Below are 16,579 nucleotides of genomic sequence, written 5' to 3'. Positions count from 1 at the left end.
TATGATGTTATGGTCACTGCCTCCTAGAGGTTCCTTAACCTTGAGCTCCCTAATCAAACTTCCCTCATCACACATCACTAAATCCAGAATTGCCTGTTCCTTAGTGGGCTCTATCACAAACTGCTCGTAAATGTTCCACAAATTCCTTTTCTTGGAATCTGCTGCCAAGCTGATTTTCCCAGTCCACCTGCATATTGAATTCCCCCATTATCATTGTAATACAGCCTTTCTTCTATGCCTTTTCCCTCTCCTGATTTATTTTCCTCCCCACATCCTGACCACTGCTCGGAGACTTGTACACAAGTTCTATCAGCGTCTTTTTCTTTTCCTTTCCATCTGCCTGTCTTTCATAGGTCACGTGTCCTTGAATAGCTCCCAGCTGATCCCCTTACAACCACATCTCTGTGATACCCATATCATTGTACATGCCCATTTCAGTCTGTGCTACAAGTTCATTTACCTTGTTTCATATATTCCATGCAACATCCTCAGTCCTGCATCGACTGTCCCTCTTCTCATAGCTGTCCCCTTATCTGCTCTGCCTGAAGTTAGATTCCTGATTCTTTCCATACTTTCTGTCCTATTACCTGTTGTGGAAACTTCCCCCCACTTTAACTTTTTCCAGAATTTTCCATGCAGCTGAAACCAAACCCCCAGGATTTAGTTTGAAGTCCTATCTGTTGAGCTTCGTTGTGCAATTCGTGAGGACTCTCGCTCAGCTCCAGCAGGATTCAGCTGGAGCCAGTCCCTTTGGAACAGCTCCATTCTTCCCCAGTGCTGCAGATTCACAGAGATTGGTCCTTCTTGTTGACAGCCTAGGACCCAAGGACACAATCTCATCATAAGCAGTCATCCATTTAGGACTGGGATGTGGAAGAATTCCTTCTCAAAGGGGAGTACTGAATCTGTGTGATACTTTATTGAATCTTGCAGTCATACTCTGCTATTTTATACATTGTCCAATCTTCCACCCTGCCTTCTATCCTTCAGCAATTGTATGCTGCTTTATCTTTAATATAGTCTTTATTTAAGGGACTGCTGGACGACAGTAAATTGAGGGGTTAGGTTGATCTAATATTAAGATAAATGCTTGGCACAACATCATGGGCCGAAGGGCCTGTACTGTTCTATGTTAACATTCTTTTTAGTTAACCTCAGGTAATATGTCCTCCCCTCCATCTTTCCTACCTTTTTGTCCCGCTTCAATGTCATGGATCAAATTAGATTAGATTAGATTAGATTAGATTCCCTACAGTGTGGAAACAGACCCTTCAGCCCAACAAGTCCACACCAACCCTCCAAAGAGCAACCTACCTAGACCCATTCCCCTACACCTAACACTACGGGCAATTTAGCACGGCCAATTCACCTAACCTGCACATCTTTGGACTGTGGGAGGAAACCGGAACACCCGGAGGAAACCCACACAGACACGGGGAGAATATGCAAACTCCACACAGGCAGTTGCCTGAGGCAGGAATTGAATCTGGATCCCTGGTGCTGTGAGGCAGCAGTGCTAACCACTGAGCCACCTTCAATATTCAGTTCCTAATCTCTGTCATTCTCCAACCATACCTCTGTAATGATGACTGGAGCATACTTATTCACTTGGAACTTTTCTCTCTCATTCAAATGTATCTGAAGTACCCCCTTAAATATTTGTCACTGTATCTCTCAGCTGATTTCATGCCCAAATGACGGCCCTTATTTAACTATAAAGTATTAATTTCCTACCCACTCATCTCCCTGAAAACGGTTGTAAAATTCTACCTTATGACGATCACTGGTACTTCAGACTGCCTTCGCTGTGAGGTTGTTAAACTAATCCTCTGTCAATGCACAACACCCACCTCCAGTCCAGCTCACTGTCAGGCTGGCTCCAGGATGTGCTGTTTATACAGACTATCTCGAAAACCTCATCAAGGCTACGTTTGTCCATCTGACTTTCTCAGTCTATTCGCAAATTAAATCCCTCATTTTCCCAATGGTGGTGCCCAACAAATCTGAACCCACCTTTTCCCACCAGCCTTTTGACCAGTACATTCAATTCTTTCACCTGATTTTGGTGTGGGTGTGGGTGTATGTAAGTAAGTGTGTGTGTGGGGGGGGAGGGGGGGGGAGAGGGGGGGGGGGGGGGAAGGGAAGACAGGTTATATGAGGCCTGCATGAGGGCCCACAATTCCCTGCTTCTGGATACAGAATTTGATCCACAATGTCTGTGCTAACTCTCTGCAATTGCCCCACATTGCGGCTGAATCACTCATCTTTTTTCTTCACATTATTGCCCAATTCTTTTTTAAAGGGGTTGGTTGAATCTGACAATGCATTCCAGATCCCACTTGAGGTGAAAAGAATGTTCATCCCCACTGCCATGACAGCATTGTTTCTTTTGTTAGTCACTTTTAACTGGTGTCTTCCGCTGTCCAACGTCACCAACACAGTGAACACTGCCTCTGTTCCAACGGCTCATAATTATGAACCCCTCAATCAAATGTCATCTTAACTTTCCCATCTTCAATGGGAAAGGCTTTGTACACCCAATAAAAGCAAATTACTACAGATATTGTTATTCTGAAATGAAGAACATAGGACTCAACTCAGAGTTGTTCCCGGAAAACTTCAAGCTCCTCTTCCAAATGGAATCTTTTACATCCATAAGATCTTATTTAACATTTCAGTTGCAAGTCTGATAGCACAATAATGAGGGAATTGCACTGAGGATCAGGCATGATTATGTGCTTGGGTCTCCAGAATGGGAGGTGCTGACAGAGGGGGACTGGCACTGAACCATAATGAAGTGCACTGCCCAGATAGCCTCATGTTTTCCAGCCTGAGTAATTCCTGTACCTGGTCGTGAGCAGAATCTTCTTGTTCTGGTCGATCGTGATGTCACTGATGTAGTCGTCATGGTTTTTCATCTCCATAAGTGAGGTTCCCTTTCGTAAGTCCCATACTTTCAATAAACCATTGTCGTCACCCGTGGCAAAGAGATTTTCATCGATCAGCTTCAAGCTATTAATGGCGGCACTGCAGCGAAAACACCAACAGAGGCAGAGACAAAATGTCAGCCACAGTGATGTCATACGGGAGGGGGAGGGGTCATAGGTCAGTCACAGGGAGTGAGCAGAGGACACAGGTCAAACAAGAGGAGTCAGTAGAGGTTACAGCTTAACTAACAGGAAAAAAGGCTGGGAATTAATTCGGCCAGTTCCTGAAACAAGGTGATAATAAATTGACGATTAACAACAAAAACTTTGGAATTGACAAAGAGATAGACCAAACAGACTGAGAAACAGCCACCTGTGAGAGAGTGAAATGAAATTCAGGGATGGGATCTGTGGAAAAGCATCATGAGATGGAGATAGGCTTCCTGACTTTATTCTCAATCGCACATTCAACAACCCTCCCTCTGATACTCACTCTTCACCCACTGCTCACAGAAGGCCCAATGCCCCTAAATAATACCACCCCACTCCAGTTTGCCTTCTCCAGGCTGTTCATCACCCACATCACTTACCTGTGAGCTTTTGGAATCCTTGTAACCAATTTGCCTCTCTCGACATTGAGAATGTGAATAGATTTATCCTTGGAAACTGTGAAAAGCTCTGGAAGAGGAGAAATGGTGAATTCTGACAAGGTTGTAACATAAGATGCTCCAGCTGTACCAACTGACACATTAAGGGATTCCAATGTTCTCAATTTTAATAGAAGAATTAATAACATTGAAATCAAGAATGTAAAATAAATAAATAAATATTCATAATACTATTAAGAGATAAGAAAAATTCCAGTAAATTCATACAGATATTCACATTTCAACATCAGTGTCACTCCAGGGCAGAGGGTCTGACAGCATTATTGAAGCACGTGAGTATCCGATGGCGTTACTGAAGGGCGTGAGTTTATCAGATGGTGTTACTGAAGGGCGTGAGTATCGGATGGTGTTACTGAAGGGCGTGAGTATCGGATGGTGTTACTGAAGGGCGTGAGTATCGGATGGTGTTACTGAAGGGCGTGAGTATCAAATGGTGTTACTGAAGGGCGTGAGTATCGGATGGTGTTACTGAAGGGCGTGAGTATCCGATGGCGTTACTGAAGGGCGTGAGTATCGGATGGCGTTACTGAAGGGCGTGAGTATCGGATGGTGTTACTGAAGGGCGTGAGTATCGGATGTCGTTACTGAAGGGCGTGAGTATCGGATGGCGTTACTGAAGGGCGTGAGTATCGGATGGCGTTACTGAAGGGCGTGAGTATCGGATGTCGTTACTGAAGGGCGCGAGTATCCGATGGCATTACTGAAGGGCGTGAGTACCGGATGGTGTTACTGAAGGGCGTGAGTACCGGATGGTGTTACTGAAGGGCGTGAGTATCGGATGGCGTTACTGAAGGGCGCGAGTATCCGATGGCGTTACTGAAGGGCGCGAGTATCGGATGGCGTTACTGAAAGGCGTGAGTATCGGATGGCGTTACTGAAGGGCGTGAGTATCGGATGGCGTTACTGAAGGGCGTGAGTATCGGATGGCGTTACTGAAGGGCGTGAGTATCGGATGGCGTTACTGAAGGGCGTGAGTATCGGATGGCGTTACTGAAGGGCGTGAGTATCGGATGGCGTTACTGAAGGGCGTGAGTATCGGATGGCGTTACTGAAGGGCGTGAGTATCGGATGGCGTTACTGAAGGGCGTGAGTATCGGATGGCGTTACTGAAGGGCGTGAGTATCGGATGGCGTTACTGAAGGGCGTGAGTATCGGATGGTGTTACTGAAGGGCGTGAGTATCGGATGGCGTTACTGAAGGGCGTGAGTATCGGATGGTGTTACTGAAGGGCGTGAGTATCGGATGGTGTTACTGAAGGGCGTGAGTATCAAATGGTGTTACTGAAGGGCGTGAGTATCGGATGGTGTTACTGAAGGGCATGAGTATCAAATGGTGTTACTGAAGGGCGTGAGTATCAAATGGTGTTACTGAAGGGCGTGAGTATCGGATGGTGTTACTGAAGGGCGTGAGTATCGGATGGTGTTACTGAAGGGCGTGAGTATCAAATGGCGTTACTGAAGGGCGTGAGTATCAAATGGTGTTACTGAAGGGCGTGAGTATCGGATGGTGTTACTGAAGGGCGTGAGTATCAAATGGCGTTACTGAAGGGCGTGAGCATCGGATGGTGTTACTGAAGGGCGTGAGTATCGGATGGCGTTACTGAAACGCGTGAGTATCGGATGGTGTTACTGAAACGCGCGAGTATCGGATGGCGTTACTGAAGCGCGTGAGTTTATCAGATGGTGTTACTGAAGGGCGTGAGTATCGGATGGTGTTACTGAAGGGCGTGAGTATCGGATGGTGTTACTGAAGGGCGTGAGTATCGGATGGTGTTACTGAAGGGCGTGAGTATCAAATGGTGTTACTGAAGGGCGTGAGTATCGGATGGTGTTACTGAAGGGCGTGAGTATCGGATGGTGTTACTGAAGGGCGTGAGTATCGGATGGTGTTACTGAAGGGCGTGAGTATCCGATGGCATTACTGAAGGGCGTGAGTATCGGATGGCATTACTGAAGGGCGTGAGTATCGGATGGTGTTACTGAAGGGCGTGAGTATCAAATGGTGTTACTGAAGGGCGTGAGTATCGGATGGTGTTACTGAAGGGCGTGAGTATCAAATGGTGTTACTGAAGGGCGTGAGTATCGGATGGTGTTACTGAAGGGCGTGAGTATCAAATGGCGTTACTGAAGGGCGTGAGTATCAAATGGTGTTACTGAAGGGCGTGAGTATCAAATGGTGTTACTGAAGGGCACGAGTATCGGATGGTGTTACTGAAGGGCGTGAGTATCGGATGGCGTTACTGAAGGGCGTGAGTATCGGATGGCGTTACTGAAGGGCGTGAGTATCGGATGGCGTTACTGAAGGGCGTGAGTATCGGATGGTGTTACTGAAGGGCGTGAGTATCGGATGGTGTTACTGAAGGGCGTGAGTAATAAATGGTGTTACTGAAGGGCGTGAGTATCGGATGGTGTTACTGAAGGGCATGAGTATCAAATGGTGTTACTGAAGGGCGTGAGTATCGGATGGTGTTACTGAAGGGCGTGAGTATCAAATGGCGTTACTGAAGGGCGTGAGCATCGGATGGTGTTACTGAAACGCGCGAGTATCGGATGGCGTTACTGAAACGCGTGAGTATCGGATGGCGTTACTGAAGGGCGTGAGTATCGGATGGTGTTACTGAAGGGCGTGAGTATCGGATGGTGTTACTGAAGGGCGTGAGTATCGGATGGCGTTACTGAAGGGCGTGAGTATCGGATGGCGTTACTGAAACGCGCGAGTATCGGATGGCGTTACTGAAACGCGTGAGTATCGGATGGCGTTACTGAAACGCGTGAGTATCGGATGGTGTTACTGAAGGGCGTGAGTATCGGATGGCGTTACTGAAGGGCGTGAGTATCGGATGGTGTTACTGAAGGGCGTGAGTATCGGATGGTGTTACTGAAGGGCGTGAGTTTATCAGATGGTGTTACTGAAGGGCGTGAGTTTATCAGATGGTGTTACTGAAGGGCGTGAGTATCGGATGGCGTTACTGAAACGCGTGAGTATCGGATGGCGTTACTGAAGGGCGTGAGTATCAAATGGTGTTACTGAAGGGCGTGAGTATCGGATGGCGTTACTGAAGGGCGTGAGTTTATCAGATGGTGTTACTGAAGGGCGTGAGTTTATCAGATGGTGTTACTGAAGGGCGTGAGTATCGGATGGCGTTACTGAAACGCGTGAGTATCAAATGGCGTTACTGAAGGGCGTGAGTATCAAATGGTGTTACTGAAGGGCGTGAGTATCGGATGGTGTTACTGAAGGGCGTGAGTATCAAATGGCGTTACTGAAGGGCGTGAGCATCGGATGGTGTTACTGAAGGGCGTGAGTATCGGATGGCGTTACTGAAACGCGTGAGTATCGGATGGTGTTACTGAAACGCGCGAGTATCGGATGGCGTTACTGAAGCGCGTGAGTTTATTAGATGGTGTTACTGAAGGGCGTGAGTATCGGATGGTGTTACTGAAGGGCGTGAGTATCGGATGGTGTTACTGAAGGGCGTGAGTATCGGATGGTGTTACTGAAGGGCGTGAGTATCAAATGGTGTTACTGAAGGGCGTGAGTATCGGATGGTGTTACTGAAGGGCGTGAGTATCGGATGGTGTTACTGAAGGGCGTGAGTATCGGATGGTGTTACTGAAGGGCGTGAGTATCCGATGGCATTACTGAAGGGCGTGAGTATCGGATGGCATTACTGAAGGGCGTGAGTATCGGATGGTGTTACTGAAGGGCGTGAGTATCAAATGGTGTTACTGAAGGGCGTGAGTATCGGATGGTGTTACTGAAGGGCGTGAGTATCAAATGGTGTTACTGAAGGGCGTGAGTATCGGATGGTGTTACTGAAGGGCGTGAGTATCAAATGGCGTTACTGAAGGGCGTGAGTATCAAATGGTGTTACTGAAGGGCGTGAGTATCAAATGGTGTTACTGAAGGGCACGAGTATCGGATGGTGTTACTGAAGGGCGTGAGTATCGGATGGCGTTACTGAAGGGCGTGAGTATCGGATGGCGTTACTGAAGGGCGTGAGTATCGGATGGCGTTACTGAAGGGCGTGAGTATCGGATGGCGTTACTGAAGGGCGTGAGTATCGGATGGTGTTACTGAAGGGCGTGAGTATCGGATGGTGTTACTGAAGGGCGTGAGTAATAAATGGTGTTACTGAAGGGCGTGAGTATCGGATGGTGTTACTGAAGGGCATAAGTATCAAATGGTGTTACTGAAGGGCGTGAGTATCGGATGGTGTTACTGAAGGGCGTGAGTATCAAATGGCGTTACTGAAGGGCGTGAGCATCGGATGGTGTTACTGAAACGCGCGAGTATCGGATGGCGTTACTGAAACGCGTGAGTATCGGATGGCGTTACTGAAGGGCGTGAGTATCGGATGGCGTTACTGAAGGGCGTGAGTATCGGATGGTGTTACTGAAGGGCGTGAGTATCGGATGGTGTTACTGAAGGGCGTGAGTATCGGATGGCGTTACTGAAGGGCGTGAGTATCGGATGGCGTTACTGAAACGCGTGAGTATCGGATGGCGTTACTGAAACGCGTGAGTATCGGATGGCGTTACTGAAACGCGTGAGTATCGGATGGTGTTACTGAAGGGCGTGAGTATCGGATGGCGTTACTGAAGGGCGTGAGTTTATCAGATGGTGTTACTGAAGGGCGTGAGTTTATCAGATGGTGTTACTGAAGGGCGTGAGTATCGGATGGCGTTACTGAAACGCGTGAGTATCGGATGGCGTTACTGAAACGCGTGAGTATCGGATGGCATTACTGAAGCGCGTGAGTTTATCAGATGGTGTTACTGAAGGGCGTGAGTATCGGATGGTGTTACTGAAGGGCGTGAGTATCGGATGGCATTACTGAAGCGCGTGAGTTTATCAGATGGTGTTACTGAAGGGCGTGAGTATCGGATGGCGTTACTGAAACGCTTGAGTTTATCAGATGGTGTTACTGAAGGGCGTGAGTATCGGATGGCGTTACTGAAGCGCGTGAGTTTATCAGATGGTGTTACTGAAGGGCATGAGTATCGGATGGCGTTACTGAAGCGCGTGAGTTTATCAGATGGTGTTACTGAAGGGCATGAGTATTGGATGGTGTTACTGAAGCGTGAGATTATCCGATGGCATCACCGAAGGGGGCAATTATTGGATGGTGTCACTGACAGGCACGATTATTGGATGACGTTACTGATGGGTGCGATAATTGGATGGCGTTACTGATGGGCACAATTATCAGACAATGTTACGAAGAGGGAGAGTATCAGACAGTGTTACTGCAGGGCAAGGGTATCACAGTGCTGCTGATGGCTTCGCTGATGTAAGTGGAACTTTCAGTCAGCCGAACTGCCCTGTTTTGCTGATGGGAAGTTGAAGATAGAGACCTCACCTTGCCCATTCTGGGTAAATTCCAGCTGGCGACAAGATTTCATGTGATGTCCTGATGACCACAGTTCCTCATTTCCAGATTCCTCACATGAATAGGAGATGCTGCAAATTAAAATTAGTGCAAAGTTTATTTCTCTTCTCATTTCTTTGAGATTTATATCCTCTTCCTCCCACTGACAATTTGCTCACTGCTACCCAAGCTACCACTGATTTAAGCTCTGCTTAAACCTTAGCCTTAACCTGACAAACTGATACCCACCTCTTCTCTCTAAGTCAAAAAAACAACATGTCAATAAATGAGTAAATAACGTGCTAATCAACCTCAATAATTTTAACTAAGTGTTGCAAGATTACAGTGTCTATCTGAAATAAATCCATTTCAATCTGCCTTCTGTCAAAAGAAGTCCATAGATTCTATGAGAGAGCAACTTTTAATTAAATAATAGCATTTATTCAATAACGTTTCGAAATCACTTGAGACTGAGATTTGGAAGTGTACCGATAGTAGTTTGCAGCAATTTTTCAATTACATAAACATTAGAACGCACACGTTCAGGCAAGAATGTAAAAGCCTGAACCAGCTACAAAACAGGAACAGTGATCTGAAGCATTAAGGATGCAATAAATGCCTGAAATTAGTCAGGAGAGGAGGCAAAAACCAACTGGGGAAGGACGGGTAGGACGGTCTAGGAAGTGCGAGGACCTGTCAGGTTCCATTAGCTTGCCTTTCTCCTAGTGGCTCAATGCTAGCCCCTCCAGCACTCTCCCCAACACACCCCACCTTCACCACTCCCTTCCTCAGTTCTCCCAATTTCGCAGTTTTAAAAATATGGAAATATAAAATTGGGGTCGAGAGTATGGTGCTGGAAAAGCACAGCAGGTCAGGCAGCATCCGAGGTGCAGGAGAATCGATGTTTCAGGCATAAGCCCTTCATCAGGAAAAGCATGACAAAGGGCTTATGTCTGAAACATCGATTCTCCTGCTCCTCGGATGCTGCCTGACCTGCTGTGCTTTTCCAGCACCACACTCTCGACTCTGATCTCCAGCATCTGCAGTCCTCACTTTTTCCCTTGCCAACTTTTATAGGTGTGCCATCGAGAGCATGCTGTCTGGATGTATCACTACCTGGTATGGCAACTGTACCATTCAAGATCGGAGACGTTTACAGAGAGTGGTGAACACAAAGGCCAACCTCCCATCAATAGAATCCATCTACCAGGCCCGCTGTCAAGGAAAGGCCGCCAGCATTCTCAAAGATCCATCCCACCCTGGCAATGTTTTTCTACAACCTCTACCATCGGGGAGAAGGTACAGAAGCCTGAACACACACACCAGCCAGTTTTGAAATAGTTTCTACCCTACTGTTGTTAGAATACTGAATGGACTCTCAAACTCTGAACATTTGCCTGTACCTGTGTTTTTGGTTTTGCCGCTGTTTACCTATTATTTACTATCTATGCTACTTAACTATCTGATCTGCCTGTATTGCTCGCAAGACAAAGCTTTTCACTGTGCCTCGGTACACGTTACAATAAATTCAATTCCAAATATAAAACTGGGTTTAGAACTGATGTCCTCAAAGCTGCCAATTAATCCTAAAATCAATACTTTGTTAATATCCTTTAGGGAAAGGAACCTACTCTCTTTATTCTGTCTTGTCTCTGTACACAACTGTTGAGTAGCACTTCCGTGTGCTTGGCTCTTATCTGTTTTCTGAATTGCTCCGTACACTTGGAGCCTTAAACTGTTTGAGAAAAACGGTGGAAGAAGATGGGACAACAGCACCTTCTCAGGGAAACTGGGACCAGACAACAAATATCAACTTAATTAGCATCAATGTCAAATAATTAATTTAAAAAATACGATAGCCTGAGTTGGTGGCCAGCCTCGTTACTGACCCAGGAGTGTACAACAATTGGGCTCTTACTGACCCAGGGAGACATTGCAACTACAGTGTTGAGCAACATCAGCATAGGTCGATTCAGTTCCTCGGAGACCAGTTAGAGTCACGGTCAGTGAATCATAGAGTCACAGAGTTATACAGCACGGAAACAGACCCTTCAGTCCAACTCATCCATGCCAACCATAAATTAAATAAATTACATTTGCCAGCACTTGGTCTAAACCCTTCCTATTCACATACCCATCCAGATGCCTTTTAAATGTTGCATTTGTACCAGCCTCCACCACTTCCTCTGGCAGCTCATTCCATATACACATCACTGTCTGCATGAAAAGGTTGCTCCTTGGGTCCCTTTTAAATCTTTCCCCTCTCATCTTAAACCTATGCCCTCTAGTTCTGGACTCTCCTAGCCTGGGGGAAAGACCTTGACTATTCACCCTAACCAAGCCACTCATGATTTTATAAACTTCTATAAGGTCACCCCCCACCCCCTCAGCCTCTGATGCTCCAGGGAAAAGACACTCAGCCAATTCAGCCTCTCCCGACAGCTCAAACCCTCTGAACCCTTCCTATAGCAACGATACTGAACTTTCTATCTTCTGGCTACAATTAGTACATGAGAACATAAAGATTAGGAGCCAGGAGTTGGCCATTTGGCCTGTGGAACTATCCATTTAATAAGATCATGGCTGATCTAATTACTCCATATGCCCACCTATCCCTGATACCTTCCACAACTTGCTTATCAAGAACCTTGCCAATTCTGCTTTAAAAATATTCAAAGATTCTGCTTCCATCACCTTTTCAGGAACAGAGTTCCAAAGACCCTCAACCCTCAGAAAATTTCTCACCTCTTGTCTTTAATGGGTGATCCCTTATTCTTAAACAGTGATCCGAGTTCTAGATTTTTCCACAAAAGGAACCATTCTCTCCACATCCACCTTGAAGATCCAAGACCACCACCCTCAGGATCTTATATGTATCAACCAAGTAGTCTTTTACTCTTCTAAACTCCAGTGGATATAAGCCGAGATGGTCCAACTGTTCCCAACTGAATTCCTGACGAAGGGGTTATGCCCAAAACGTTGATTTTCCTGCTCCTTGGATACTGCCTGACCCGCTATGCTTTTCCAGTACTACACCCTCACCACATCTACAGTCCTCACTTTCTCCTAGTCCAATTGTTCTACATAACAGAAAGCACCAATCCAAGTATTACTCTTGTAAACCTTCCCTGACCTGCTTTCACCATATTCACACCCTTCCCTAAATAATAACCAATACATTGTCTGTAGATGTGTATTCACCAGTGTCCTATATAACTAAAAATATAACCTCCCTACTTTTGTATCCAACTTGAGATAAATAACAATTTTCCTAATTATATGCTGTATCTGCATACTAACCATTTGCATGATACCCAGATCCTTTGCATGCCATTTCAACAATTTGCTACTTTTTCATTCTTTCTGCCAATAAAGACATTTTCACATTTGGGCAGCATGGTGGCACAGTGGTGTTAGCACTGCTGCCTCACAGTGCCAGAGACCCGGGTTCAAGTCCCACCTCAGGGAACTGTCTGTGTGGAGTTTGCACATTCTCCCTGTGTCTGCGTGGGTTTCCTCCGGGTGCTCCGCTTTCCTCCCACAGTCCAAAAAAAACATGCAGGTTAGGTGAATTGGCCATGCTAAATTGCCCGTAGTGTTAGGTGAAGGGGTAAATGTAGGGGAATGGGTCTTGATGGGTTGCTTTTCGGCGGGTCGGTGTGGACTTGTTTGGCCAAAGGGCCTGATTCCACACTGTAAATAATCTAATCTAATCTAATCATCTAATCCCACAGTTTCCCCACAATGTCACTATTACCAGCTCTTCATCCACTCACTGAAACTTTCTATATCCAGTGTAGGCTCTTTTAGCCTCTTCACAACTTACTTTCTCACCTAGCTTTGTATCACCAGCAAATTTAGTAACCATACCTTCGGTCCCTTCATCCAAGGAATTTATATAATTTGTGAATAGTATCTTGAATCTCTGGCATCATGATTAGGACAGCCTATTCAGTTTGGTGTGACCAAGGCAAAGACAGGACTATTCTGATGATAGTATCATAAGCCTGCAGAGAAATACATACACATAGACATCGCCATCCACATCCCCAGCTGCAATGACATCCCGCGTTGGGTGAAAAGCTATCGTATTTACAGTAGCATCAAAGGTGACATCTTCTGGGGTCTCTCTTACCCGGGGCTCTTTCACCTTCTCCTCGTCTTCAGAAAGATCCTATCAGAAACAAACGGTTAGATCCAAGAGTACAGTGAACTGCAGCAGATCACTAAGGCTTCATACAATCCCAAACTTAAAACAGAGCGTCGTTAACACGCAGTGAGTTAATTGTTTCCTGTAAAGGCTGTAGATAATCCGAGACATCAGGAAGGACAATCAGTACAGAGCCATTTCATTACAGAGTTTAGCCAATCCAGGCGAGGAAGAGGAACTCTCCTGTCACTAATTTGTAACGGTCCTTGCTCTTCAGCCACTTCCTACCAAGCCTCTAATAATGGTGGTGGTGTGTTGGTGGTTGTGCTGATTGGGAGGGGGGGGGGTGTGAAGGTTGCATAAAAATACCCAAACTCTCCTCTCCAAATCACTTGCGATTTATTCTGAATCAAATCATACTTGTATCTGGTTTGGACTTGTTTAATGGTCAGTGCGAAGGGTCTTCAGATACAGCAGTTTGATTTTTACTCTGCGTCTTCAACTATCCTGGATCTGAGCTCAGAGTTATTTGAATAATAAAAATGGAACAATTGCCACAATTGACATAACTGAGCTTGACAAACTGAAGCAACACCCACACATTTCAGCAAGAGATTTAATCTCTCCCATGCAAAAAGCCATGGATTCAAGCCCCTTTCCAGTAATTTGAACATAAAATCCAGGGTGACACTCCAAGAGGTATGGAAGGAATGCAACACTTTTAGAAGAATCAATAATCCGAGATCTCATTTAGGACAGCATAGGAAACATCCAGGAGCTGATGGATGAAGAACAAGGGGCCAACATGGGAAAATAACTAGAAGGGCTTTAACACACAGCAGGGAAATATCTGAGGCTGCAGAATTCATGCCAAGATTAGTGACTGAGGAAGAAATTATATTCATATTGAAGATTAGATTGGACAGATGGACGAAGGAGACAAAGTGCAAAGGATAGAATATTGCCAGTAAGAGAACTAGGACTGAGATGAGGAGAAACTTAGAATGCACTGCCTGAGAGTGTGATGGAAGCAGATTCCATAGGAGGTTTCAAACGAGAACTGGATATCCTTTTCAAAGTTAGAATTTAGAGGGCTTCAGTGATAGGGCTGGAGAATGGGGCAAGTTGGATAGCTCTTTCAGCAGCCGGTACTGACATGGTGTACTGAATGGCCTCCTCCCGTACTATGATACTCTAAGACCCTATGATATAGAAATGAATCAGACAGACATTGGGAATGTTTGGCTATATGGAAGCTACCCACTGCCACAGATTCGTTGGGCAAACATTCTCCCTTGACCATTACCACCCAAAACAATGGGCTGGTTCTGCATTTGCTTCCTAACAATAGGCCTGGGTGTAAATAAAATAGTAACGCAAAGGATTACACTGTGACAATAATCCAGGAGTTAGATGCAATGTGAAAGGTTAAACCATAGAAAGCACAATGGCCTGGTGTGGCAACTGCTCTGCCCAGGACTGTAAGAAACTACAGATGGTGCTGTGCACAGTCCAGACCATCACGGAGCCAACCTCCCATCCATGGACTCCAGTTACATGTCTCGCTGCCGGGAAAAGGCTGCCAACATCATCAAAGACCCCTCCCAACCTGGTAATACTCTCATACAATCTGTTCTGCAAGGCAAGAGATACAGAAGCTTTAACACACACACCAGTAAGTTCAAGAACAGCTTCTTCACTGCCATTATTAGACTAATGAATGGATTCTCTAACTTCAAATCCTGCTGACCTTGTATTGTGGCCTGTATGCCTTACTCTGTCCAAGTTTTTTTTCCACCCCATTTTTGTCCTTGCTTACTACGATCCGCCTGTACTGCTTACAAACAAAACTTTTCACTGTACTTAGACACACGTGACAATACATCAAATCAAACAAAACTGGCATTTACATAGCACCCTACACAACCTCAGGATATCCCAAAGAGCTTCACAGCCTATGAAATATTGTTAGAATGTACTCACTGTCAATAATGCAAGAAATCCTGCACAAGAATGTAACTAATTGGCAAACAATATTTTCCATGAAAATGGTGGGTGAATATTATGTTGGCCAGAACACAACGCAGAGACCTCTCCAGCTCTTCCATGGGGTTGGGCCACAGCCATTTTTATGACACCCTCCAACAGTACGGCACTCCCTCAGCACTGACTCTCCGACAGTGCGGCACTCCCTCAGCACTGACCCTCTGACTGTGCGGCACTCCCTCAGCACTGACCCTCCGGCAGTGCGGCACTCCCTCAGCACTGACCCTACCACAGTGTGGCACTCCCTTAGCACTGACTCTCCGACAGTGCAGCACTCCCTCAGCACTGACCCTCCAACAGTGCGGCACTCCCTCAGCACTGACCCTCTGACAGTGCAGCACTCCCTCAGCACTGACCCTCTGATAGCACTGATTTTCTGATAGGGCTGCACTCCCACAGCACTGACCGTCTGAGAGTGGTGCATGCTCAGTACAATTCTGATAGCACAGCCCTCACATTGTTCAAAAAGTCATTACTGAGAGAGAATCTCCCTTTACTGAATCAGATTATTACTTAAATGATGATCAATTGGGAAGTGTGCACATAAAAAGGTATCTGGGTGTCCTTGTACACCACTCAATGAAAGTACAGTCAGGTGTAGCAAACAATTAGGAAGGTAAATGTTTTATGCAAGAGGATGAAAGTTTGGAAGTAGGGATGTGTTCCTGCAGTTACACAGTGCCTTGGTGAACGCACACCCAGAGTACTGCGTGCAGGTTTGGTCTCCCAAAAGGATACTCTTGCCATTGAGCTAGTGCAGCAAAGGCTCACTTACTTGATTGATACCAGGGATGGCAGGGCTATCTCATGAGGAGAGATTGATTGATACCGGGGATGGCAGGGCTATCTCATGAGGAGAGATTGATTCAACTGTGCCTGTATTCACGAGAGTTTTGAAGGATAAGGTGATCTGATTGAAATGTATAAAATTCTAACATGTCTGGATAGAGTAAATGCAGGGAGGTGGATTTCCTTAGTTGAGAAGTCTGGAACTAGGAGACAGTATGGTGTAAGACTGAGTTGAGTAAAAAAGCCTTCAAAGTGTAGTGAACCTGTGAAATTCTCAACAGCAAAAAGTTGTAGACAGAAATAATGGTTTTAGGTTTTAAAGGCATCAAGGGGAATGGGGAGATAATGGGAATACGGGAGACAGAGGATCATATTAAATGGTGGAGCAAGAAGGGTCAAATGGTCTGCTCCTGCTCCTAGTGTCTATGTTTCTATGAATTGTGCACTCAAACATCCAAACTGGTATTCGAACCTACAAGATCTGCCAGAGTGGACTTGAGGAACTGTGGGCCAGATTGAGGGTTTCAGCTGGAAACTCAATGCTGGTGCTAATGTAAATTCCCGCATCATTAGAAGCAAAATATTGCAGATGCTGGAAATTTTAAACAAACACAGACGATGCTGGAGA

General features: G+C 45.8%; 1 protein-coding gene across 1 annotated transcript in view; it reads right to left on the bottom strand.

Moving 5' to 3' along the window:
* Nucleotides 1-16,579, bottom strand: part of wdr55 (WD repeat domain 55) — a 69,831-nt gene that overhangs the window by 13,753 nt on the left and 39,499 nt on the right. Inside the window, exons 3-6 of the mRNA XM_043720846.2 lie at nucleotides 12,992-13,140; nucleotides 8,958-9,058; nucleotides 3,518-3,605; nucleotides 2,848-3,027 (exon numbers count right to left, since the gene is read on the bottom strand). Coding sequence (XP_043576781.1) covers nucleotides 2,848-3,027; nucleotides 3,518-3,605; nucleotides 8,958-9,058; nucleotides 12,992-13,140 — 518 coding nt within the window. The remainder of the gene's footprint in view (nucleotides 1-2,847; nucleotides 3,028-3,517; nucleotides 3,606-8,957; nucleotides 9,059-12,991; nucleotides 13,141-16,579) is intronic.

The sequence above is a fragment of the Chiloscyllium plagiosum genome, unplaced genomic scaffold, assembly GCF_037043375.1.
Source record: "Chiloscyllium plagiosum isolate Xiang-an unplaced genomic scaffold, Cpla_swu_hap1 HiC_scaffold_28, whole genome shotgun sequence".
Lineage (NCBI taxonomy): Eukaryota > Metazoa > Chordata > Chondrichthyes > Orectolobiformes > Hemiscylliidae > Chiloscyllium > Chiloscyllium plagiosum.
This window is presented reverse-complemented; position numbering and strand designations above follow the sequence as displayed.